The sequence below is a fragment of the Lampris incognitus genome, chromosome 4 (assembly GCF_029633865.1).
Source record: "Lampris incognitus isolate fLamInc1 chromosome 4, fLamInc1.hap2, whole genome shotgun sequence".
Taxonomy (NCBI): Eukaryota; Metazoa; Chordata; class Actinopteri; order Lampriformes; family Lampridae; genus Lampris; species Lampris incognitus.
In genome coordinates, this window is record NC_079214.1 from 20,979,420 (window position 1) to 21,005,123 (window position 25,704).

General features: G+C 43.2%; 1 protein-coding gene across 1 annotated transcript in view; it reads right to left on the reverse strand.

Moving 5' to 3' along the window:
- Positions 1-2,910: 2,910 nt before the first annotated feature.
- The window catches only part of trpm5 (transient receptor potential cation channel, subfamily M, member 5), a 28,306-nt gene continuing 5,512 nt past the window's right edge, over positions 2,911-25,704 (reverse strand). The window contains exons 7-26 of the mRNA XM_056279296.1: positions 25,615-25,679; positions 25,096-25,281; positions 24,140-24,239; positions 23,767-23,885; positions 21,751-22,098; positions 20,833-20,976; positions 18,080-18,203; positions 17,684-17,829; positions 16,212-16,324; positions 15,974-16,075; positions 13,459-13,717; positions 8,382-8,500; positions 8,081-8,213; positions 7,320-7,494; positions 6,438-6,606; positions 5,020-5,198; positions 4,616-4,748; positions 3,475-3,547; positions 3,245-3,335; positions 2,911-3,062 (exon numbers count right to left, since the gene is read on the reverse strand). Of these exons, the coding sequence (XP_056135271.1) occupies positions 2,911-3,062; positions 3,245-3,335; positions 3,475-3,547; positions 4,616-4,748; positions 5,020-5,198; positions 6,438-6,606; positions 7,320-7,494; positions 8,081-8,213; positions 8,382-8,500; positions 13,459-13,717; positions 15,974-16,075; positions 16,212-16,324; positions 17,684-17,829; positions 18,080-18,203; positions 20,833-20,976; positions 21,751-22,098; positions 23,767-23,885; positions 24,140-24,239; positions 25,096-25,281; positions 25,615-25,679 (2,930 nt within the window). The remainder of the gene's footprint in view (positions 3,063-3,244; positions 3,336-3,474; positions 3,548-4,615; positions 4,749-5,019; positions 5,199-6,437; positions 6,607-7,319; positions 7,495-8,080; positions 8,214-8,381; positions 8,501-13,458; positions 13,718-15,973; positions 16,076-16,211; positions 16,325-17,683; positions 17,830-18,079; positions 18,204-20,832; positions 20,977-21,750; positions 22,099-23,766; positions 23,886-24,139; positions 24,240-25,095; positions 25,282-25,614; positions 25,680-25,704) is intronic.

Consider the following 25,704-nt stretch of genomic DNA (forward strand, 5'->3'; position numbering starts at 1 on the left):
CTTTTTGGGTCCTATAGAGACACCCTCTGCAGAAAAATGATGACGATTAGCAAGCTTCATTGCAGTTGTAAATCCATAGATGGATGATGCCAGCACAAACTTGTTGATGTATTCATTTTGCTTTTTTCAATGCATACTGTTTGCAGTGCCTTTTTTCACAAGTTCCTGCCTAATGTGATCTAGTTGTAGTTCAAGGGTAAGGACAGGGTTTCAACCGTGAACATCATGCTGCCTTTTTCGCCTCACTATGGCTTGTTGGCTAATAAATTTTATTTTAACTTTTACCATGTTATTTTGTCTTCGTTTTGTCTTTGTTGATTCCCCCCCCCCCCATTTTTTCCGAGTTGAGCCGGAAGCCAAAGCTCTCAATTTACCAGTCAATCTTCGTTCCAGCCCTCACCTATGGTCATGAGCTTTGGGTAGTGACCAAAAGGGTGAGATCGTGGATACAAGCAGCTGAAATGAGTTTCCTCCGTAGTCTGTCTGGGCTCAGCCTTAGAGATAGGGTGAGGAGCTCGGACATCCGGAGGGAGCTCGGAGTAGAGCCGCTGCTCCTTCGTGTTGAAAGGAGCCAGTTGAGGTGGTTCGGGCATCTGATTAGGATGCCTCCTGGGCAGCTTCCTTTGGAGATTTTCTGGGCACGTCCAACTGGGAGGAGAGCCCGGGGTAGACCCGGAACTCGCTGGAGGGACTACAAATCCAATCTAGACTGGGAATGCCTAGGGATCCCCCAGGAGGAGCTGGAGGGCACTGCTGGGGAGAGGGACATCTGGAGTGCCCTACTTAGCTTGCTGCCACCGCGACCTGACCCCAGAGAAGCGGCCGATGATAAGATGAGATGATTTTTTTTTTTGAATTGATTGTTCACCATAGATTGACAACCTTGATACCATATGGCAGAAATTGTGCTTTGATTAAAGATGTCTGTCTGCACCTTAAACTCACTGTCACTGCATTTTGAAACTTTAAGTGACAGTGCACAAAACCAAATATATACTCCGTGACCAGAAAAGTAGAAACCCCCATTCAGTACCGCTTTGGATCACCTTCGGTCCTGATATCAGTCACCACACATGGTAGCGACTCAGCAAAGGTCCTTTAATATCCTAGTATTATAACTGACCATGCGGACATCAGTGCTTTGTGCATCTGCCTAAGATTGATGGGATGCTCTCTTCTATGGATTCTACATCTGAGTTTATCTCAGAGGTGTTCAATGGGATTGATATCAGGGGATTGTGGTGACCAGATCATTAACCTCATTTCACCTGAAAATTCCTTGAACCATTCCTGGGAGATTCTTGCACTATAACAGCAAGCAATATCTTGTCAAAAGTACCCATCCCCTTGGAGGTACATGATGGCCATGAATGAATGCTCTGGCATCAAGACACCCATCTAAAAGTATTAATGGACCCAGTGTATGTCAGATTAATTTCCCCCAAACCACTGCACCTCCCCCACTGGCCTGTACAGTCGTAACCATGCATGATGAGTTGATTGCCTCAAGTTGTTTATGCCACACCCCGAGTCTACCATCACGGTTCAGTTGGAGCCGGGATTCATCAGACCCAGACAATTGTATTGTGATGTTAACTATTGTACTGCAGACTGGTGATTACTTGTTATGGCCCGAGCCACCCGACATCTTCCACATTCATCTACCATGAGCCAACTCCCACATAGCAAACATTTTGATGAGGTGTTCAGATCCATTCACTGTACACCTTGCCACCTTTAAAAAGCTCAGCAACTCTACAGGCTTGGTGATGTTCAAGTCCATTAGGTCATGCTTTAAGCCAGAAAGCAAGTGTGTATATGGAGTTAGTCAGCACCCGTTTATGTTGTCCATCCATCCATCCATCCATCCATTATCCAAACTGCTTATCGTGCTCTCAGGGTTGCGGGGATGCGGGAGCCTATCCCAGCAGTCATTGGGCTGTGAGACATAAATGAAAAAGAAGGGCCTTATTTCATCTGGAGGGAGAGTTTCTAGTTTTCTGGCCACTGAGTGTAGATATATGTATGTTGAACCATTTGAAAGCATATAGAATATTTAAACCACAGTCTTCACAATGTTTAAAGATTCCTCCCAGCGAGGTGTCGCAGTAGGTAACAAGTATAACAAATGACGTGCTGCAGCAGTAAATTGACTTATCAAGTATTCCAGCTATACATGTGGTTTTAACTGCAGGGTACATACAGGTCCCCATACCACGGGTCCTTTATGCACTGATGTGACACGACAGTAAGTCATGTACTAATCTTGAACAAATTATTTTACCTTAAGGCTTTCACAAGATACATTTATTTTAATTTTCATGCTGCAAAAAAAGAGAAATGCTGAAACACTGAATGCAATATTGAATACAATCAAACATTGTAAAAAGTTTTACATTAGCTTGAGGTAAAAAAAAAAAAGTGATGATTCAGAGATTGTGTGATGAAGACCAACTCTGAATTTTTAACTAAACTGAAATTCGAATTTTCTTAGATTGCAAGTCATTGATGCCAACGTTTCAATGTTTCTTCTTTGAGTGCTTTTTAATGACATTATCCTGCAAACAGATTGTTAAATCACATAAAAACCATTCGGCAGACATGTACCTCATTTGATAATTTTTCAACTTTTCAAACAGTCAAATTTGCTTAACATTTGGACTAATACATGATGACTGACAGAAAGGAAACATTTTTTTTCTCCCCTCCAAATCGGGCAAATATTACAACTCGACTTCCCCAAGCGGCAGCAGTGGATCATTTATAAGCTTTATGTAGTGCAATGTAACATACGGACAACAGCTTTGCCCTTTTCCTTAAGTAGCACCATCACCACACCCAATCACATTCAGGAACCCTCGGCTATCACAACTATTTCATTGATTGATACAGATGAGGATTGTCATCTCCTCATTCATCAATATAAGGGAATCGTTTGTTAGCTCCATATCCAGGATGCTCTGGTCTAGTTTCTTTCCCATCCTGTTTCACCTCTTTGTGTGGTTCACTCTGCACAGATGGACCTTTGGTGGTCGAACTTGCCTCGGTGCCTGTTAAAGACACTGACATTTTGTGATGCATGATTTAATATTGTCCAAACAATATAAGTTTAATGTGCTGCAGTTGCATTATTTATCTGTTTTTAAGTTAAGTGATTAATGGTTTTCTCTAGTGACGCGTGTTTTATTGTAATCGTCATTGTTTATATTATCTGATTCCTCTATTTCATTTACTGATGACTCACAGGGAGCTCTGGGAGCCTCTCTTCCACATTTGAGTGTGCTCTCAGTGAAGCACTCGGCCATCCAGGACAGCACCTCTCCACAGTATCTAACCTAAAGAGAAAGCCAGAGCTGATTAGACATTTTTAGGAAATCTCAACTGTAAGTTAAGCAGGTGTACCACATTACTCATATGAAATGACGCATATAAAAACAGGTGCCACCGACATATCTGTGATTGCTCCAGGATTACCTGCGCTTCCATGGATGCAAGTCGTTTCTCTTGGTTCTTGAAGCCACCAACAATCCTTACCAAGCTCTGGACCCTTGGTCAAAAGCAAATCTTAATCAAAACATTAATATAAAAAACTTTAAAGAGTAAGTAAGCTCTTGTTTTTAGCCTGCCTACTCACATTTTCACAAAGTATAAAAAGGGGTGAAGACGTAGAGGACAGTGAAGGTGGTGTTGGTTAGACTGAAGGTGGCAGTGGTGCAGAACATCCCAGCTTCTCACAGGCTACCCAGAGCATTTAGTTGGTTAGTGCTGGCAGGACACTTTTCTATTCAACTCATGTTATATTGGTCTAAACCCATGGGTGTCACCTACGTCCCATGTTCCCGACATCTATGGTGCCCCCATATGACATAGGCAATTTGAAGGGGGTTGATAGTAATGTGCATTTTCTCCTTCAAAATGGCTGAAAGATAGGGGCATCCGGATGGTGTGGCGGTCTATTCCGTTGCCTACCAACAGCGAATTCGCACCCGTTACCTCTGGTTTGGTCGGGTGTCCCTACAGACACATTTGGCCGTGTCTGCGGGTGGGAAGCTGGATGTGGGTATGTGTCCTAGTCGCTGTACTAGCGCCTCCTCTGGTCGGCCGGGGCACCTGTTCAGGGGTGAGAGGGAACTAGGGGGAATAGCGTGATCCTCCCACGTGCTACGTCCCCCTGGCGAACCTCCTCACTGTCAGGTGAAAAGAAGTGGCTGGCAACTCCACATGTATCAGAGGAGGCATGTGGTAGTCTGCAGCCCTCCCCGGATTGGCAGAGGGGGTGGAGCAGCGACCGGGACGGCTCAGAAAATAGGGTAACTGTCCGGATACATTTGGGGAGAAAAAAAGGGAGGGGGGAGGCTGAGTGATGATCGATCAGTTGTATCATCTTAGGCCCACACTGACATGTTTTCAGGTCAGAAAATGAAAAAAAAAAAAAAGGTTAACTCCAACTGCACCAAAGGTGTCAAGTCAATAAGTTTGATATTAACTGTGTTTAAAATGAACATTTAAAGGAAAAATGAGTTGATGGATAACTTGTTGGTTTATTGTTAAATATCTTCTACTGGTCACTGTTCAACATTTTACTCAGGCAGTCATTTTACAGAACAGCAGTTACTTGGAGGATGTGGTCTTCAGCCTCTCCTCGCTGCTCTCCCAGTGTTGGCGCTCTAGCTTGGCAAGGTAGTTTTCCTTCTGCACTGTCTCCCACGTCATTAGCCTCTGGTCTAATCCTGCTGGCAGCTCCCTTTCTAGACCGAAACACACACAGACATGTGCTAACCAATTAACCATCTGCAGATTTCCATGCATGGGTGAGGGACATGGGTAACTAAGCTAGGGCGAATTTGCCTGCATTTCCTTCAACTATTATTTGACCATATAAGTCACAAGGAAGTGGGTTTTTTTTTCTCTTACACCACCAATTTAACGGTCTACCTGATGATGACAGTGTGGCATTTCTCTATACATAAAAATACAATATATTGATCTGTGGTTATAACACGGAGCCTCTTCTTATACCAAGGAGCTCCTGCTTCGACTCGGGCCGCTTGACCAGGCTGAGGAAGAGCTGGGAGAGATGGCTGATGATGATGAAAGGTGGAGCCAGGGCAGGACGGCTGTGATACTCCACTATCAGGTTGTACCTCTGAAACTTCCAGAAGATGTCTGTGTTCCCCTGAACGACCTGGAACGTGTAGCTGGAGGTGTCAAAGACGAACAGAGACTAAGACAGTTGGTCTGAGAGTTGTTTGTTGCAAACAACTAACAACTCTCTTGGCCTCTTGTTGCCAGCAAACAAGCAGTTTAATAACAGGTTTACCAATAGAAATTATATTCAACAAATGCATTGACACTAATGGGGTTAGTCTGAGAAAAGTGAGCTGAGGAGAATGGCATTTTCATCCATTCATAAGTAGTAATTTGATCTATCTAGACCATGGAGTCAGGTCACATAACAGTAATTGGCAGCTTCAGCACTGTTGGAGACTCTCTCAATATAATACTGAAATCTTTGACAGGATGAACACTGGTGCACCGGTAAACATGTCCCCACTTAAGCAGGAAAAGGGAGTGAAACGTGATGATGATGTGGCGATGCTTCTTTTGGTCAGGTCATCTACCAATTCTATAATCAATATGACAGTGTTCCCATATATTTTTATGTGCTTTGCAATGCGTTAGCTTGCCTGTGTTAGCTTTGGTGCAAGGATGCCATTTTACAAAGATGGGAACTGTTTACTGCTGAGCTGACGGCACACAAGCGAATGTCTGCTACACCTTATTTGTAGTTCTCACTCCCAGAGGGAGGGGCAGATTGGACAAATCACAGATTTCATCTTGTTAACTGTAAGTCATGCTCTTGTGAAAGAGTTTACTTAGTTTCATTCAGTTTTGACTCAGACTCAACCAAGGCAGTCTTGACTGAAGCCCTGGTTTTAACGTTCGACTAAGTTTTGGTTAAAGTCTCAGAATTCCATCCGTCCATTATCCGAACTGCTTATCCTGCTCTCAGGGCCAGAGGGATGCTGGAGCCTATCCCAGCAGTCATTGGGTGGCAGGCGGGGACACACCCTGGACAGGCCGCCAGTCCATCACAGGGACATCACACACACACACATTCACATGTAGGGACAATTTAGTACGGCCGATTCACCTGACCTACATGTCTTTGGACTGTGGGAGGAAACCGAAGCACCTGGAGGGAACCCATGCAGACACGGGGAGAACATGCAAACTCCACACACAGGATGACCCAGGACAACCCCCATGGTTGGACTACCCCAGGGTTCGAACCCAGGAGCTTCTTGCTGTGAAGCGACTGTGCTAGCCACTGTGCCGCTAAAGTCTCAGAATTTAAAGAATTAAACACAGGAAGGCAATATCAATAAGAAGATTAACCACCCTATTCACTTTCATATGGCCTGTAAATCTCTGACCTGAACATAGCAATCAGTAGGTTGAGTAGCAGGACATTGGTGACTAAGAGGAAGATGACCAGGAGCAAGATGACCAGCCAGTTGGCATAGATGTTGGGACATGGTGGTAGAATACCAGCAATAATCTCTTCCGGTTCTTTGGTACAATTTTTCTCCAGCATTTCTGCCACTGTGCTCCATTTGATCAAAACATGAAAAGGTTAAATCAGGTTAGATTAGATTAGATTGCTTTACATTATTACATCAGATACTAGTGATATCTAGTTTTAGCATAATTAATTTCCACAAGTGAAAGTTTTAATGCTTAATTTTTGCCTTCATAAACCTCCATAATTAGTATAGTCAGCATTACATGAGTTAAAATAAACAGCACATTTTTCATGGGAAGTGAACATTACAGATGGATTATGAGCAGAGGGGGAATGCAAGGGAATGCCACTCCCCCATTAACTAATGAATATTGCAATAAAATGAATTCTTAACACTTTAAATTCAGTTAAATTCAATTCTTAACACAGTCAAAAGCATAATGAATACAGAATTACTATAAAAAAACTACGTGTTATATTGTAAACAAAGGGGAATCTAATCACCAAAACTAAACCAAAAGTCCAGAGACATGTTATTTTCTGAGCTCCCAAATAGTTTTGAAATACATCTGGTGTAGCAAATGCTTTCATAGCCAAGACTATATAAGGGACTATAGCTATAGTATTGACTTAACTTTAATCAAATCAATGATCTAATCTAATCATCTATGTGGTACATTAGGAAGTAAAGTCATCAAACACATTAGTCACTTCTAAACTTGTTCATGTTGGTCTTTATCTTTTACTGAGTGAATGAACCAAAAAAAAAAAAATGCTGTCAACCGTGTCTCACCATCTATTTCCTCCAAGGGGATCTGGCCGAAGATGTGCAGGTAGGGGCGGTATAATGCTCTGCGAAACACCCAGTCAATCCTTGGGTCATTGGGGTGGAGGAGAGCCTGGGTAGCAACACCATATGCAATCATCCACACACTCAGGAAGAAGAGGAAGAAGAAGACATCCTTCATCTAGAAAGACAAAAACAAAACGAAAAAACATATTTATATTTCATTTAGGGGACACATATTTGATAAGATGTGTAATGGCATCATTTTTTTGGCCTGACACTGGGTTCAAATTTTTTTGAGGATCCCCCCTTTTCTCGCAATTGTATTTGGAAAATTATTCCATGCTTCCGAGCCGTCCCGGTCGCTGCTTCACCCCCTCTGCTGATCCGGGGAGGGTTTCAGACTACCACATGCCTGCTCCGATACATGTGGAGTTGCCAGCCACTTCTTTTCACCTGACAGTGAGGAGTTTTGCCAGGGGGATGTAGCGTGTGGGAGGATCATGTTATTCCCCCCTGAACAGTCGCCCCGACCGACCAGAGGAAGCGCTAGTGCAGTGACCAGGACACATACCCATATCAGGCTTCCCACCTGCAGACATGTCCAATTGCGTCTGTATGGACGCCCGACCAAGCCGGAGGTAACACGCGGATTTGAACTGGCAATCCCCGTGTTGGTAGGCAACGGAATAGACCATTATGCTACCCGGACACCCATTTCTACCTCAGATTTTTATGGATTCATAGCAGCATTTTGTTCAACCCACCATCCTCTCCACGATGATGATCTTTGGGCCCAGTTGCTTGTGAATGGCAAAGATGTGGATCAGCCTCAGAGTGAACACCATGAAGTCGATCGCCAGAACAGTCCTTCCTGCTTCGTAAGTGCTCGCAACCATCCTGCAACAGCAAAAGACAACGGAGAAACTACTTAACCCAGACTGAATGCAGTCAGTCAACTCTTCCCTAAGTAATTAATTCATTTATTCACTCTCTTACTCCAGATTACCCCACCTAACAACTGTCCACCTCTAAGAGCTGTCACAGATGTCCTCTGAGGTCACTTACCTGCAGCACACTCCTATGACAAAGAGCAAGATGGCAACCATGTCACACTTATTCCAGTTGTCCTCCACATAGAGCTTGAACTTCTTCAAGATATTCATCTCCTCATCCGTAAAAAAACCCTATGTCACACAAGACAAGTCATACACATGTACAAAACATAGGTAAGTGTGACTCTTAAAAAAAAAGAGATTAAAAAAAGAAAAATATTGGCATAGTACTAGAAAACCATGTGCTGCCATATTCCACCCACAAACCACACCTTCACCTGGGATTGTGTGGGTTGATACTCGCTCTCTAGTGCTTTCTTCTCAAAAAGGACCCAAGATCAGCTGGTATATCAGTAGCTCGGGCAATGCTGATTTTCCAGTATACTTTTTTTCTATTTCTCGAAGTTTAGCTATCAAATGTTTTATGTGTCAAAGATGAATAATTTGTGCAACATATCAAATTTTAAGAGGGAATATTAGCCATGGTACATCTGAACTGTACTTTGCCTTTAGGCTTGCTCCCCCCCCCCAAAAAAACAAAACAGCCACGTTATCAAATTCATTATAATAATAATAATAATAATAATAATAATTACATTTATATAGCACTTTTCTAGACACCCAAACCACTTATAATAATAATAATAATAATTATCATTATTATTATTATGTGCAGTTTTTGTTTAGATTTTTGTTCTAAATGTATGGGGTTTTTTTTACTTAAAAATTATGATTTTACAACTGTAACATCCACTGAAGAAGCTTTAGGGTATACTTTTCATTTTCATATTTTATTGATCTGATTTTAAGCCTTCTTGATGCAACTGCCCTCCAGATAACATTAGCCAAAAAAACATTTAAAACTCACTACTTAGTATCTCCTAACATCTCTCGCACCAAACATATTCTGCAATATGCTTGCAATTTGGGGACATGTATTACATTTTATGAATCATAAATCAGCATTGCGCTTCAATTAAGTGCCCCTTTCAAGATCAAATCTGGAAATAATTTTAGCATATATATTTGAGTCTATTTAAGTACCTTCTTGAGTAGTTTGTAGAGACATTCTTAAACTATACCTATAATTTACACATGTAACCTGTGTTTTCTGAGGAATGATGGCAACATCCCACAGCAGGAAACCCTCCAAGATCATGCAGCATGGCTCTAAACTAGTGGCCCTCCGTCATTTGCCTTGGAGGGCCATGTATATACATGTTATCCTTCCAACACAACACTATGCCAGCTGATTTCATCAATTAGTCCTCCCCTTGAAGATGTGCTATATAGTGAAATCAGATGGCATAGTGTTGAACTGGAAAGAGAACCCACATACACATAGCCCTCCATGGCACAGGATTGAGGACCACTGCTCTAAACAATCACATCCAGGGGTTAGGGCATGTATGACCCCACTACTTGGCAAAAGTGCCTGTAGAGTACAAGCCAGTGCAGCTAGCAATAACCTCTTATAGGACACGAGGCAAAGTACCACTGTTCCCATCACTATCAATGGGGCACCTGTAACGGCTTAAGAAAAAAGGATGCCATACTCCTTTCATAAAGCAACAAATGAAGTTTGGTCTAGATAGTTGACTAAAGCAGCTTTTTTCTTGTTTGTGCAAATCCTGCAGGAATGAGCAAGCGCCTGGAGGAAACACTACTAAACACTCCTATCACAATTCTTGCACCATCTCAGTTGCATTCCCTTGACACGAAGGCCGCTTCTCTATAGTGTGAGCAGCACATGTTGTTCTGAGAGACAGCAGATTTTCGCTGCTCCACAAAAAGATCTTCCACACTAAAGTGAGAATTTGATGAGCGCGTCACTCCCGAGAAATTTAAATAAAACAATATTATCATCCTGAATTTTTCATTGGAATTTTTCAAATCATAATAAACTTGTAAAATGTGGACATATAAGTATCGCAGAGAAAATACTTGAAACAGAACTTGATAACAGTCTGTTGATGTCAGTGAGTCTGACCGCAAAGCATTCACTGCAAAATCTTCACAAGCCCCTCCGATTGAGAGGGGAGGGCCTCATGCCAAGTAATGGCATCATCCCCAAAGAAATGGCGTGTCAGTTTTCACAAGCTTGTTCAAGAATTGACAGCTTTTCATAATACTGGCATCTAGTATCATAGCGCCAGTGAAATCTTTGCTGTAACATGTACGCATCAATGTTAGAATTGTGATGTTAATGCAGAGTTGTGGATAGACAGACAGACAAACAGACTAACAGATGAGCAAACAGTCTAAAAAGCAGACAGACTGGGCGTCCGGGGAGTGTAGCGGTCTATTCCGTTGCCTACCAACACAGGGATCTCTGGTTTGAATCCCCGCGTTAATCCTCCGGCTTGGTCGGGCGTCCCTACAGACAAAACTGGCCTTGTCTGCGGGTGGGAAGCTGGATGTAGGTATGTATCTTGGTTGCTGCATTAGTGCCTCCTCTGGTTGGTTGGAGCACTTTTTCGGGGGGGAACTGGGGGTAATAGCATGATCCTCCAAGTTGCTACATCCCCCTGGCAAAACTCCTCACTGTCAGGTGAAAAGAAACGGCTGGCAACTCCACATGCATTGGAGGAGGCATGTGGTAGTCTGCAGCCCTCCCCGGATCGGCAGACGGGGTGGAGCAGTGACTGGGACGGCTCGGAAGAGTGGGGTGGCATGGGCTGGGTACAACTGGAGAGAAAAAAACGGGGGAAAAAAAATCCTAAACAAACAAATAAATAAATAAATGAAAAGCAGACGGAGAAACAGACAGCCTACAGACTCAGAAACAGAAAAAAAGGACTACCAAATGGACAGACAGACAGACTAACAGACAGACAATTCTGGGAAGGAAAATGCATTTTTGTATTGCTGACACCTTTGTGTTACTGACACTTAATGAAATGAGCCAGTGGGATGGGCCTAACCCAAAAATGTAATCGAGGGCATGTACCCTGGACAAACACAAGGAGAGACTGTTCTCTGCATGCAATAAAGGAACAAGACGTGATCTCTGACAGAAGCAGGCATTGTAGACAATGCCTGGCACTGTCTGCCCCGAGAAGAATAATATGCATCTAAAGTGGCCTGCTAAAGGACTCTGAAGCATACCGCCGTCACCTGGAGCAGTTCGATTATTCAGGGAACTTGTGACATTGTTTTCAGTCCTTGGACCTAGCTGTGATGTGCTCTTTAAACTGAAAGAGTGAACCGAGGGAACAGTGATAATGACATATCTAAACTGGGGCTTATTGTGGCCTGGAGCAGCGGGGCTCATGAGGATCATTGAAATATGCTTTAAACATGCTTTTATTACCTGGTCTGATTAGGAGGCGCTCAAGGTCAATAGAGAAGTTCATGTAGCAGTCTGTGCCCCAGGAAATAAAACCTGGCTATATAGTTAGACCCTCTGTCTAATATGCATCTGACTACTCCAGCCTGCAAGGACAGCGATACGTGAAGAGGGAATACATTTATGCACTTACACTCTCGCCTTGATTGACACGTCATGCTGGCTTTTTCACAGAGGTATTTGTGGCATGAAAGATAAATCCATCGGTTCATCCATTATCTTAACCGCTTATCCTGCTCTCAGGGTCACGGGGATGCTGGAGCCTATTCTATTCTGTGGTTTTATACAAAGACTGTCAGAATGTGAGAGTAAAACAAGAAATTTGAATATTCAGGCTGTAAGACTTATTTATACTTGTAGTGCTTTAACAATATTGGAGCGTATGACCTCAAAAAGGGTGGCCCGGTGGTGCAGTGGTTAGCGCGGTCGCCTCACAGCAAGAAGGTTCTGGGTTCGAGTCTCGGGCTAGTCCAACCTTGGGGGTTGTCCTGGGTCATCTTCTGTGTGGAGTTTGCATGTTCTCCCCGTGTCTGCGTGGGTTTCTCCGGGTGCTCCGGTTTCCTCCCACAGTCCAAAGACATGTAGGTCAGGTGAATTGCCTGTACTAAATTGCCCCTAGATACCTGTGTGTGTGTGTTTGTGTGTGTGTGTGTGTCTCGGCCCGCCCTGTGTGATGACCTGGCAGCCTGTCCTTGGTGTCTCCCCACCTGCTGCCCAATGACTGCTAGGATTAGCTCCAGCATCCATTCCCGTGACCCTAAGAGCAGGATAAGCGGTTCGGATAATGGATGGATGGATGGACCTCAAAAAGGCATGAAATTCTTTCCGTATTTTCCACCTTCAAATAAAATCATTCAAGTGCGCAGCAAATGTGTGAATGTAGTCAACATTTGGTTGCTCAAATGAATTATACATCCAGTGCATGTCGGAGTTAAAGTTAAGACATTAATTTATTTCTTTTTAGTCCGAGATAAAAAAACAAAACTGAAAATTATATCATTTACTGTGGGGCACTTAAGATATGTTGTGATAAATTCATGACTTTAGCTCCCGTTCACTGCTGAGAATGGGACCATAAGATGTATCACCGGACAATTTCCCATCCTACTGGCAAAAAAGAAATCAAAATCCTAATTCTTTTGGATGACGTTGCCATTATTCCTTGGAGTAATTCTGTGGACAACAGGCCTCGGACCAATTTGGATTTATGAATGCTCTTTGGTGACAGCCATACTTGCCAGTGGTATTCCCTGAAGTCATTTGGATGGCTTAAATGATTATTGGCCTAGGTTAATAAGATGTCAGTTTCTATGACTGTTTAACAAGGTATGTTTATCACTCAAGATGAATGCACGTCGACACAGAAGTGGAGCGGCAAGTCAAATGACTCGCGTCAAGTGTAGCCATCTGTAGCACAACCAGCAAGTGCCAGCTGAGTACTGTCAAATATGAGAGGCACTTTATTTAGCACTGCTCTGCAAAACTCCCAAACCCCTTCCTCCTTTAGAAAACACGAGTGTGTAGGAGCGTCAATGCCTGGAAGTAAAACAGTTTTCTGAGAAGTCCCAACTCCTCAAGTAGATGCACATCAACTCGAGGCTAGACAAAATGAATAGGAACGTCCTTGATGTGAGCCAGCCAGTACCAGTATGTGTTGGCCTTCAGAATCTCGATTTTGAAACCCCTGAAAAAAATGCACAAAAGGTATTTCAACACAGAGGGAGGTCTGGATTACTGTTACCTGTCTAAGTTCCTCCAGCACCAAGGTGAAGACCCAAAAATAAAGAATTATCTCTGCGGCTCCGGGACCTTTTGGAGGTGGTGGGCGGAAGTCCAGCAGGAGCACATAGGTGAAGAGAAAGAGAAAGGCGAAGTACATGATGACATTGCCAAGGAACACGGTGATGGGGGCCATCCAGAAACGCCGCCAACGCCGCAGTAGGAAGTGCCACCACACGGAGGCGCAGCTTTGGGTTGTAGGGCCACCTGATGTGGAGTCTCTGGAAAGCAAACAATGGACATGAAAATCACTTGTTTTTCTGTTGTGTTAGCAAATGCCAGATGAGATGACTTAGGGGGATATGGCAGAAAATTAAAAAAGGGCTGTCCAACAATAATGAGAAAAAAAATCAAACTTTTATTTGTCTGTCATTTCAAAACCCTCGTTTAAGTTTAAAGTTGGCTGAGGCAAAATCCTGCAGAATAGTGAATTCTGGGCCTACAGAGGGTTTTCATTCTGCAAGATTATTAATTAATGGATGGATTGTATCAGCCATACGTTCGTTCACCTATGGGCAATGTAAATTACCCAACAACCTTACATACATGTTTTAGGACTGTGGGAGGAAACTGGAGCACCCTGAGGAAACCCATGTGAACATAAGGAAAACATGCAAACTCCACCACAGAAAGAATGAGACTCAACCCAGGTTTGTTAGATGAGCTAAGCACAAGTATACTGTGGAATTACTTTGTGAGACAGAAAAACATTTGCATGAAGAGGAAACAATCAGTGGCAAATTTGAAAGCTTTTGCTGTTTGGAAATCGTAAAATACCCACTCAAGTAAAAGTGGTGTTAATATAGAAAGATATTATATGAAAATACATTTCTGGGTGTGATATTAGACCATAAAATCTGCTGGAAACCTCATATGAGCGAGAGAGAGAGAGAGAGAGGGAGAAACAGAGAGAGAGACAGAGAGGGAGAGAGCTCTCCAGCTCTCGAGCTTGGTGTCAGCGCACCGATGAGTAGAAAAAGCGTATTCACTCATACACAACGCATCCTGATAACCACACACAGGTGTGATGACGGCGCACCAGGATAAAGAAAACAAGCAGGGAACCGTCCAGACCCACGGCACACCTGATGCCAGTTGCGAGCGCGTCCTACTAAACGCCCCCTGCTAAGCGTCCCTCTCAGGCCGTCCATGAGTGAGTGACAATTTGCGATGCATAGCCGTGCGAAAAAGAGAAGTCTTGGTGTCAGTGCACAGTAGCCAAACATCACGAAGTCAATAAAAGGGTTTTTAAAAAAAAGTAAAATAAAATGAATAAACAAACAATAATGTAACATGCATGGATAAGTAGACACGGTACCCGCTAGCTGACCAATCTAAGCCTTTAGTCGAGCGGTTGGCAATGTCTCCCGCGGTGCGGGCGATACGGGTTCTCGTCCCGGTCGCGGCAGTTACTGTAGTTGCCCCCCAAATTTACTACAATACCTTGTTTTTTTTAAAGAGGGCACTTAATTTTATTTGTAGAAAAAGTCAGCGCGCCTATCCTCTGGCCAAAGATGGCATGGCTGTTGTAAAAGTCCTCCTTGTTAGGTGTATTCATTAATTTCAAAGCAAAAGCAGCCACACAGCCAGTCCTTCTTTTGGTATCACTCCGTTTGAACATTTCGTGTAGTCTTTTGCCCCTTCCGCTTCGTAAGATTCTGCAGGTCAAGTGTTGGGTTCCCTTTAGCGTCCACAGCACATTTTTCTTCATAAGACAATGTTGAAAATCGTTTTAAGTAAGAAACGTCCCTGCTGACCACCGCCTGCTAAACTAGCCGCGTCGGATGCTAAGGGGGAGGACGCGGAGCGGGAAGGAGTCGAGGTCACGTGACATGGAAGCGCAGAGGCAGGGTGGGTGTTTGCCTCATCGTTGATCATTATAACAGTGTGAGAATATAGTACGCATGCGCAAATCTATGAAACCATTGGCCTTCGCGCCGAATCTGCAGACAACAGTCAAGCCAAGTTAATACTATACTATATAAAAAAAAATATTCTGACTAGTTTTATTGGAGTATGTATTATCCTGAGACAAATTAATGGAAATTTAAAATAGAATAAAAACGTACATGAAATTAGAAATTATGAACATGAAGAAATGATCAATAAATATAGCTATCATGTAAGCTCAACATTTATTTTTTAGCTTCAGTGAGGCACTGCCTATCCTGCCTACCCTGACCGCACATCATTGACAATGATTAAGTAGAATAAAGGGTAGTACAAATTGTACCTACTCATTTTCGGGCATGTAATATCAATTTTTGTTGTTTATTTAGATGTTTTGTTTCTTTATATATATATATATAAGAATGTTTACACCTAGAATTATTTGTTGGTACATTGACTTTCTTTAAGATAAAAAAAATTTGGTTCTTCTAGTAAAATTTTATGATATTCTTTTCTTATTTTTAACAGAAAAGCCATTCTTTTCTGATTAGTAGCAGCAGATGAGTTTGATTTTGTTGCAGACTTACAGAGTGTCATTGTCATGGGTGAGCAGTAAAGCCTTCTCTGTGTCCAGACTGTTCAGCTCTGCAAACTGCTCTTTCCCACCACGGTTATCCAACTCCTCATCACTGAGACACAGATACAAGAAGCCCAATACCACATGAGAATGGGTGCCAGCAAAACACACACACACACACACACACACACACACACACACACACACACACACACACACACACACACACACACCAATATTGTGGCCACCTGAACTTGATGAGGTTGGTCCAAATGAGTGCTGGACAGAAGAAGGACACCATTAGCTTAGAGATGCCCGTGTCCGTTGTCATTGCACCCCACCAAATCTTCGTGAGGAGAGCCTGTCACAAAGTAAAGTCCAGTGTCATTTGCTGTAGTCAAATGGTTTTCATTTCACCTGGAATAAACCACAATATGCTCTGTATAGATGATAGTCCACACAAAAGAGGAAATATATAAAGCCATTGGTAGTTGAATAAAGTATACCACATGAGGGCACCCTAAGCCCTAGTATTTGTGTGTGTGTGTGCATAATGTCCAGACTGTCTGGGAATCATTTTCATAGCTGTTTAATGGAAAAATAATCTATGTTCCAAATTCTTGCCTTTTTTTTTCTTATCAGACCTTTATTTCACATGAGTGAGTGTGCAATATACATGAGCCATTTCCAAAGTCCATGGCATTGTAACGGGGTACAGGCCCTTGAATAAAAAGGTCCTGCACATGATGTAAAAAACCCAGCGAGCAATCTAAAATGACTTCATGTCTCTCAGCAGTGGACATGCAGTGAATTACAAGTTACAGCTATCAGTTCAAACACCAGCTGAGTTAGCCATGCAGACAGTGCACTTTACGTTTTTTGATTGTGGTCAAAGTGCAAACTCAATTAGTTCTTTTAAACATGTGACTGTACTATAGGCCTGTATCCAATGCACACACTGTCTGGAGACAAACTACAAATGTGTATGTAGAGGTATGAAGAAGAAAACCTATATAAAAGTAGAATTTCACTTAATCACTGCAAGAGTTGTGTGACATTTTTATATTATGATGTTATCGTGACAGGAGAAGTAGCATACTGCCAACCTGATTCATTTTATCAAATACACGTCATTCTGATGGATCTCAATATGTACTATATTGAATTTAGATGCAAGTTGAAAATATTATATAATTTCTCACCTCCTTAATTGTCAACCTAAATTCTGATTTAACACATCCATCCATTATCCAAACTGCTTATCCTGCTCTCAGGGTGCTGGAGCCCACCCCAGCAGTCATCGGGCAGGGAGTCAGTCTCTCTCTCTCTCTCTCTCTCTCTCTCTCTCTCTCTCTCTCTCTCTCTCTCTCTCTCTCTCTCTCTCTCTCTCTCTCTCTCTCTCTCTCTCTCTCTCTCTCTCTCTCTCACCTAGGGACAATTTAGTATGGCCGATTGACCTGACCTACATGTCTTTGGACTGCGGGAGGAAACCAGAGCACCCGGAGGGAACTCACACAGACAACATGCAAACTCCACACAGAGGACGACCCAGGATGACCCCCAAGGTTGGACTACCCCGGGGCTCGAACCCAGGACCTTCTTGCCGTGAGGTGACCACGCTAACCACTGCACTACCGTGCTGCCTGACTGAACACAGATGATGGGAATGATCAAAATGGTGCTGGTTTGAACATATATAGCTGTTTCTGTTATCTGTTACCTGTACTCCATCATGAGCAAAGAAGCCTTTGGCATCAGCCTCTGTAGCCAGGTTAAGGACAGTGGATTTGCTCCAACAGCGGGTTCGCCTCACCAGCAAAGCATAAGCCCTGTCTTCACTGTTGGAGTAGCATTCTCCAAATAAATCTACCACAACAACACAGTTGTAAAAAAAAGTATCATCCAATTTTCCACATTTGAGGAATCCTTAAATCAGCATATTCATATTTTATATGCACTGACATGCATTTATATCTTATTTCCTTGGTGTGGTAAATGGTTGTGTTTGTCAGGAAAAGCACGAATAATTCAATGTAACCTGTGCTCTACCGTATATGGCCTTTAATTTTGTTGACTGCATGCATATATTTTGATTATCGAATGTTTGGGTTCTCACCGAGTGCAAACTGTTCATACTTGGCCTCCTTCATACTGCGGGCAGACTTAGCCTCAGATTCCAGATGTGCCATCTCTTTCAGAATCTTACAACCAGCCAGGGCTGCTGCAACAGCCTCAGGGCCCTGCAGAAATTAGCAGAAAACACACTGCAGACCATGAAATGTCAATGTGGTATGGAATGTAGCTTCCTCAAGTTCACCTGAAGTCTGCAAGGCTGAGTCATTCGTTTGGCATGTGTACTTAAGGGCTGAATGATATTGGGGGGGAAAAAATGACATCGCGTTTGTTTTTTTTTGTAATTGCGATATCAAAGAAAAATAGGAGTTACATAATTTCATCAGACACATGCAGCTTTTAACATCAGTAATTCCATTTGGATAGAATTGATCACTCTAGCAACGATTAAGGTGATATTAGAGGAGAAATGAGCCAGTTGTTTAATACTCAACATGGTGATTCAAAATGACACCATTGTGTTCGATTAATTCACATCCATACATCCAGGTTAGTCCATTATCATCACAACATTTATGGTGCACTTTGCTTAACCTTAAAGAAGGGGTCATGCCAGTGAACGGGTGAAAGAAGGGTTGTGTCTAGAAAGGATTCGAATGTCTTTGGTCATTTACCGCGCACACAGAGCATGCATGCAACACTAATAATCAAGAAGCCATGAACTCTGAATAAATTACGCTGCTTATCAGATGGACTACACTGTTTTTTCTCAAAACTAATTTTGAAAAATGTGAATACTGCTTTTCTATCAAGCAGTAGAACAATTGTGGTGTAATGTGACTGATGGATGCAATTTGCCTCATATTGTATCCTTTGCAATGTGACTATTCCACATGTGTACATCACAATGTTGATGGTGAAACGATATGTCATTCAGCCCTAGTGTGTGTATGCAAGTACATTGTCACAATTTTTGTTGTTGTTGTTGTTTTTTTTTAGGACCCCCCCCCCTTACTCCCTAATTGTACTTGGCCAATAACCCTATTTTATGAGCCACCCCGGGTCGCTGCTCCACCCCCTCTGCCGATCCAGGGAGGGCTACAGACTACCACATGCCTCCTCCGGTACACGTGGAGTCGCCAGCTGCTTCTTTTCTCCTGACTGTGAGGAATTTCACCAGGGGAATGTAGCACCTGGGAGGATCACGCTATTCCCCCCAGTTCCCCCTCCTCTCTGAACCAACCAGAGGAGGTGCTAGTGCAGCGACCAGGACACATACCCACATCTGGCTTCCCATCCACAGACACAGCCAACTGCGTCTGCAGGGATGCCTGACCAAGCTGGAGGCAACATGGGGACTCGAACCGGCAATCCCTGTGTTGGTAGGCAACGGAATAGACCACCACGCCACCTGGACACCCCATTGTCACAATTTTTATTTACAGTACTTGCTTGAATACTGTAATTGTAATTGCACAAAGGGTTACAGTGTTGAGAGGCTTACGAGGTTTTTGAGCACTCACTCAAAAAAAAGAAGAAAAATTATATCGCAGGATGCTGGAACTTTGGAAAAATATTGAACAGATTACACTAGGTGCACACTCCAGACTAACTCCATCTATTATTGCAGAGACATTTCAGGCAAGACCCTTTCTGCAGTGTGATGGTTTGCAAAGCAAACTGAAGAAGGGCATCTTGCCCGAAACATCTGAGCAATGATAAATAGATTTAGTCTGGAGCGTGGTCCTAGTTTAATGTTTACAGAGTTACAGCAAAATTAGTGTATCCAAGAGAGTAGCATGTCAAGCTAAACTACATGTCAGATTTCACAAGCTTTTGTAGAAGTACATTCATAGATGTTGAAAACAAAAGAGGGCAAGTTGAGGTTAGACTGTATGGGAATAAACCGATAAATGAGAACTATTCCAGCACGAGGGTATTTATTTTTCATGGTCTTGCCATTACCACTAGCCATGTTTTAAGATGTGCATACACTACCTTCCTATTCTTTAACTACATCCATAGCAGAATATGACCTTCATTTGAATAATTTACTTGGAGATAAGATGGCTTTGTGCTTTAGCATGGTTGTTGATGGTTGTACCATTTACTGAGCTCTTTTATCTAGACAGACATTTCAATATGGACAGGCAGACCAGGATCTGAACTACTTAAGTTGGTCCACATCATTCTTTTTTTTTCTTCTGGATTTCCCCCCCTTTTCCTCCCCAATTGTATCTGGCCAATTACCCTACTCTTCCGCGCTGTCCCAGTTGCTGCTCCACTCCCTCTGCTGATCCCGGGAGGGCTGTAGACTACCACATGTCTCTTCCAATACACGTGGAGTCATTAGCTGCTTCTTTTCACCTGACAGTGAGGAGTTTCACCAGGGGGATGTAGCGTGTGGGCGGATCACGCTATTCCCTCCAGTTCCCCCTCCCCCCTAGCAGGTGCCCTGACTGACCAGAGAAGGCGCTAGTGCAATGACCAGGACACATCCTCACATCCGGCTTCCCACCCACAGACACGGCCAACTGTGTCTGTCGGGACGCCCGACTAAGCCGGAGGTAACACCAGGATTCAAACCGTCAACTCCTGTGTTGGTAAGCAACGGAATAGACTGCTACGATACCTGGACGCCTGGTCCACATCATTCTTATTCAGACTGGATGAGTCCAATCCAAGTAATTAGTCCAAAACTAACACATCAGTTAAGTTAAGTTTGTTGGGGTTATTCAGTTAATTAGCTCAGTGTGACCTGGTGCTGAAGTGAGTAATGGAGACGACAGGACTGACCATGGCCCAAAAGTAGTTAGCCATCTGCTGCCGGTTCTGAAGCACGGCCCAGAGGAAAAGATCCCTCCAAGGATGTTCACAGCGGCCCCCTAATTCAGCGAGGCTTTTCTGGTTGTGGAACAGTCGACCCTTGGCTGGCCTGTCCTGGGGCACACAGACAGTGCAGAATGTGATAAATATCAGTTGCACATAGTTTATCCATTCTCATTATCTGTACATGTAGCTGTGTCAAATATCCTTTATGACATTCTATATTTTCTGAATTCTGAGCCGAAGGCAACAATTGACATACCCAATGGCTGCAGCACTGAACACTTTTGGACATATACATAATCACTGTCTTTCCAGAGAGGTAATCCTTTGTAGTTTGTCCCTGAAGTGTCAGATTTAACCTAAGCATTACTGAGATGGAGTTGCAGAGGCTCAAAACACAGTGTAAATTGAATTTTAACCTTCTTTGTCTTCGTCTCTTCAGCATATGGCTCAATGGAGCTAATGCATTATGTTTTACCAGTTGCCTCTTTAAACTTAATTATGTTGCACCAAAATATGAGCATCTTACATTGTTTTTACTTTGGATATGCATCAGCAGACTTCCAAAATGCCCATTTGGAATCTCCATATGGCCACTTTGTGCCAAATCATATCATGGGAGCTTTAGAGTGTGTAAGATAACATATTTTTATACCTTTCATCCAGACAGCCACATTAGGGGATGGCGCATGCAAGAGAGTTAAAAGGAGGAAAAAGCGCTCTTGATCATGATGTCATATGAGCAACACAAATGGAAAAAGCCAAGAGCTTACAATCAACAATTAAGATAGCTGTTTCAGTTGGACTGCTTCTTCTATGGGCTATAAATCTGTCATTTTCTACATTGTTTGAGCATTTTCTCTGGGGTTTCTGTGAATTACTCACAGTTGGAATCTTCTGGTAGAAGCCTTTGCAGGAATCATGGAGAAAGTCCTTCAGGACTTTGGAGACCTCATAGAGGGAGAAGCGGGCCTTCCGGTCCCCCTGCTCAGCAGGATGGTAACTTGGGGGTCCAGGGGTCCTGGCAGTGCCAAGGAGGAGTTGCTTCTCCTGGTACTTCTTGAGCAGCAGGTTGTGGAGAAGGCTTTTCTCTGACACAGACCAGTAGAGCTCCTGCAGATGACCGTAGGTGAGGAACTCACCCAAGTTCACACCATTGTCCACAAAGAGGCGCACAAAGTCGGGTTTGTCATTGATAAGGGCATCCATCATCACCTCCTCAAGGTCGCATGCCTGCAGAGACCATAATTTGTTGTGAGCCCCTCCACTCTATTGTGAGCCCCTCCACTATTCACTCCTGCACTATGGATTATTTCCTTTTTCTTTTCATTTCATTGTGACTTGTGTTTCTTTTAAATGTTTGAGTACCAAAAATGAAATAAGATGTGAAACCTCTATTGATATCTGTATATGTGCTCAGCATCAGAAACTACACTGATGAGCTAAAGCATTATGACCACTCACAGTTGACCAAGGCTCATGGCAAGGTCTGGGTAGATTAGATGGTAAGCGAACAATCAGTTCTCGTAGTCAACATGTTGGATGCAGGAGAAATGAGCAGGAGTAAAGACCTGAGTGACTTCAACAAAGGCCAAATTGTTATGGCCAGACAACTGGTTCAGAGCATCTCTGAAATGGCAAGGCTTGTGGGGTGCTCCTGGTCAGCAGTGGGGAGTACCTACCGACAGTGGTCTGAGGAGGGACAAACCACAAACTGGCGACAGGGTGTTGGGCAACCAAGACTCATCGATGTGTGAGGGCAATAAAGGCTATCCCGTGTGGTCTGAACCGACAGAAAGTCTACTGTGGCACAAGTCACAGAAAATTTTAAGGATGTTTACAGGAGGAATATGTCACAACACATGGTGCATCACACCCTGCTGCATAGCCGCAGACTGGTCAGAGTTCCCATGATGACCCCTGTCCACTGTCCAAAGTGCCTACAATGGGCACATGAGCGTCAGAACTGGACCTTGAAGCAGTGGAAGATGGTAGCCTGGTTCGATGAGTCCCATTTTCTTTTAGATCATGTGGATGGCCGTGTACGTGTGCACCATTTACCTGGGGAAGTGATGGCACCAGGATGCACTGTGGGAAGACGAAAACCCGGTGGAGGGAGTGTGATGTTCCTGGGAAACCCTGGGTCCAGCCATTTATGTGGACATGAATTGACATGTGCCAACTATCTAAATATCATTACAGACTAGGTACATCCCTTCACGGCAATGGTATTCCCTGATGGCAGTGGCCTCTTTCAGCAGGATAACGCGCCCTACCACACTGCACACATTGTTCAGGAATGGTTTGAGGAACATGATGAAGTGTTCAAGGTCTGAACACTTCATCATATTCTCCAAATTCTCCAGCTCTCAATCTGATTGAGTATCTATGGGATGTGCTGGATCGACACGTCCGAGCCACAGCAGCTCCACCTCGCAACTTACAGGACTTGAAGGATCTGTTGCTAATGTTTTGGTGCCAGATACCACAGGACACCTTCAGGGGTCTTGTAGAGTCCATGCCTCGGTGGGTCGGCGCTGTTTTGGCGGCACTGGTCATAACGTTTAGGCTCATCAGTGTGTCTCCTGCTTGCAGGCCACTGTAATATTTGTGAGAGATTACCATCTCTCCGTAATCATTAAATCAGAGAGGAACATCTATATTGAAATGTGAATGTCAACACAAAACATAGCACTAAAGTCACAGCTCCAGAAAGTTTTTTTTTCTTTCTTGGCTATGTATCGTTAAGTCTGAAATACAACCTTCTGAACAAATCGAAGATTGATTTTTACAACTTTCCTAAACCTAAACCCTCCTGGTGGTTGCAGTGGAGTGTAAGAGATTATATGTGGAGGATTATGACAAGCCTCAAATGAATTACTTTTTGTGTGTTCCTCTCACCCTCCACTCCACGTCACCATTGAAGATATCACTCTTGGCAATGTCCACCCTGTTCCAGGCTACTGCCAGCTTCAGTTCATCCAGGAAGTCTTGGGCTTCCTGACTTTGACTCTTGCACGCTAACAATTACGCACGCACGCACGCACGCGCTCACACACACACACACACACACGCACATGCACAGATACACAGTACACACACATACAAGATGAAGGTCAGCGCTTAACAAGACTTAAAGGTCGTTCAATCTATGAGGCGCTAAAAGCGTCTCGGCCGCATTGCAATGTAATACTCAAGTCACAACAGTCACAGTTGTACAGCCACTCAAGCTGACGAGACTTTCCTGTCAGCTTGCTTCTAGGGCATATTGTACCTTTTACTAGAGCTTTGAGGATGACCGTATCGAGCTCAGAGCTGTCCTGTTCAGGGTCGTGGACAGTAAGAAGGTGCCCGTGATTCAATATCTTCTGAATCTGAAGTGCAGGTGAACAACCAGTTAATGTAGGCCACTTTTCAAGAGCATTGCATAGCATAATTGTGAAAATGTATACGTTTTCCTCTTACAAAACAATTAGAATTATTTAATTGAGCACGACGACTTGAAATAATGCCCGCTGTTTTTCTCTTATTTATTTCTTAAATCCAAGTTTTCTTTTTTATATATCTTATAAATCCATATAATTTTGTTATCCTGTTTGAATATTGTATCCTTCTCTCACTAAGATGCGTGACTAATTTTTTAATTTTTAATTTCAATTTTTACATGGTGATGCTGGTCATGTGGCTGGGGTCCTGGGCTGTTCAGGTGGTGTCTGGACACTGCTTGGCATCCTCCTCATCATACTCTTCATATATTTTACAATTCTATTATAATTCTGTTATCCTCTTTCAATGTTGTATTCTGTAAATTGTGTAAACACAACATCCATTGCACGTTTTTCCATCTTGGGAGTGAGATCCCTCCTCTGTTGCTCTCACTGAGGTTTCTTCCTAATTTTTCTCCCTGTTAAAGTTTTTTTTTAATATAGGGAGTTGTTCCTTATCCGATGCGAGGGTCTAAGGAGAGGATGTTGTGTTGCTGTAAAGCCCCTTGAGGCAAATTTGTAATTTGTTGTATTGGGCTATACAAATAAATCTGACTTGACAAATTGACTTGACTTGTAAAAGATCTTAACCAGACTGCCCAGCTATGCCATGCCATCCAGAACTGGAAGGTAAGGGTGGAAATCTTGGCTCTGCTTAGAAGATTCCCCAGTGCACTCCGTCTTTTTGGCAGCTTTGACACATCAATTTTTGAAACACATGCTGTGCTCTCTCGCTCTCTCTCACCAGCTTGACCCAGTTGCTGATGTCTGCACTGTGGTGGGCACTGGGAAATGTGTCTAGCAGCAGCTCCTGAACACTTTCCACATCCCAGCAGCCCTTGTTCATCAGCGTGACCAGGATGTCCGCCACGCCCCCTGAACCCGCCAGTATCAGCCACGGTGTGGAATTCCCAATTCCCTTGTACATTCTCTGCAGTTAAAAGAAACACGATTCATATTCATGGAGTTGGAAGCACTAGAAACTATTAACTGGTTCATTATTATTACATTACTGCTTAAAATGAAGATATAGTATTTTAGATTTGAAAAATAGATTTGGCATTTAAAAATTGCTTTGGTCTGCTGCATTAGGAGATCATAGCTCAAGTCTAGATTCAAAGAGGCAACTTGTCAAGCCTTGGCTGCAGTACATTCCAATGCATATTACACCTAAAAGAGATCTGATTTGCAAAAAAGTGTCTTTGCGGTCAGATTTGAATGAGGATCTATAATAAGGTAACAGATGAAAAAGAATGGATCCAACCTTTAAAATTCTCGGTTCTCCGTGGACCAACAAACAGAGAACAGGTATCTCAAAACTACCTGCACCTGCAGGAAAAATGGAGTAACTCTG